At 65.0% G+C, this 309-nt stretch overlaps 1 protein-coding gene across 1 annotated transcript in view; it reads left to right on the top strand.

Moving 5' to 3' along the window:
- Positions 1–302, top strand: part of ZSWIM3 (zinc finger, SWIM-type containing 3) — a gene marked incomplete at its 3' end in the record, with an annotated part of 1602 nt that extends 1300 nt beyond the window's left edge. The window contains 1 exon segment of the mRNA XM_009699151.1: positions 73–302. Within this exon segment, the coding sequence (XP_009697453.1) occupies positions 73–302 (230 nt within the window).
- Positions 303–309: the final 7 nt, after the last annotated feature.

The following is a 309-nucleotide window of genomic DNA, read 5'->3' on the forward strand; positions in this document are numbered from 1 at the left end:
GTTCCGTGAGCACTGACCGTGCGAGTCGGAGCCCCCTCCAGGAGAAGCCTGATGTGCGTGTTGGTGCTGCAGCAGAACCAGGCCCTGTTTCTGGCTCTCCGGCTCTTGTCGAGTGCCCCGAGCTCACTGGGCAGGCTGTCATGGCAGGGATGGGCTGCATGCCGGCCATGCTCCACAAGAGCCGTACGGACCTGGGCTCCTGGCTGTGCCTGAAGGAGTGGGAGGTGGTGCAGACATCCACCCAGCTGCTCAGCCCTGCTCCGGGCAGCCTCGTCGTTCGGCTGCTGGAAGATGCACACCAGGTGAGCC

The sequence above is a fragment of the Cariama cristata genome, unplaced genomic scaffold, assembly GCF_000690535.1.
Source record: "Cariama cristata isolate BGI_N322 unplaced genomic scaffold, ASM69053v1 scaffold36320, whole genome shotgun sequence".
Classification (NCBI taxonomy): domain Eukaryota; kingdom Metazoa; phylum Chordata; class Aves; order Cariamiformes; family Cariamidae; genus Cariama; species Cariama cristata.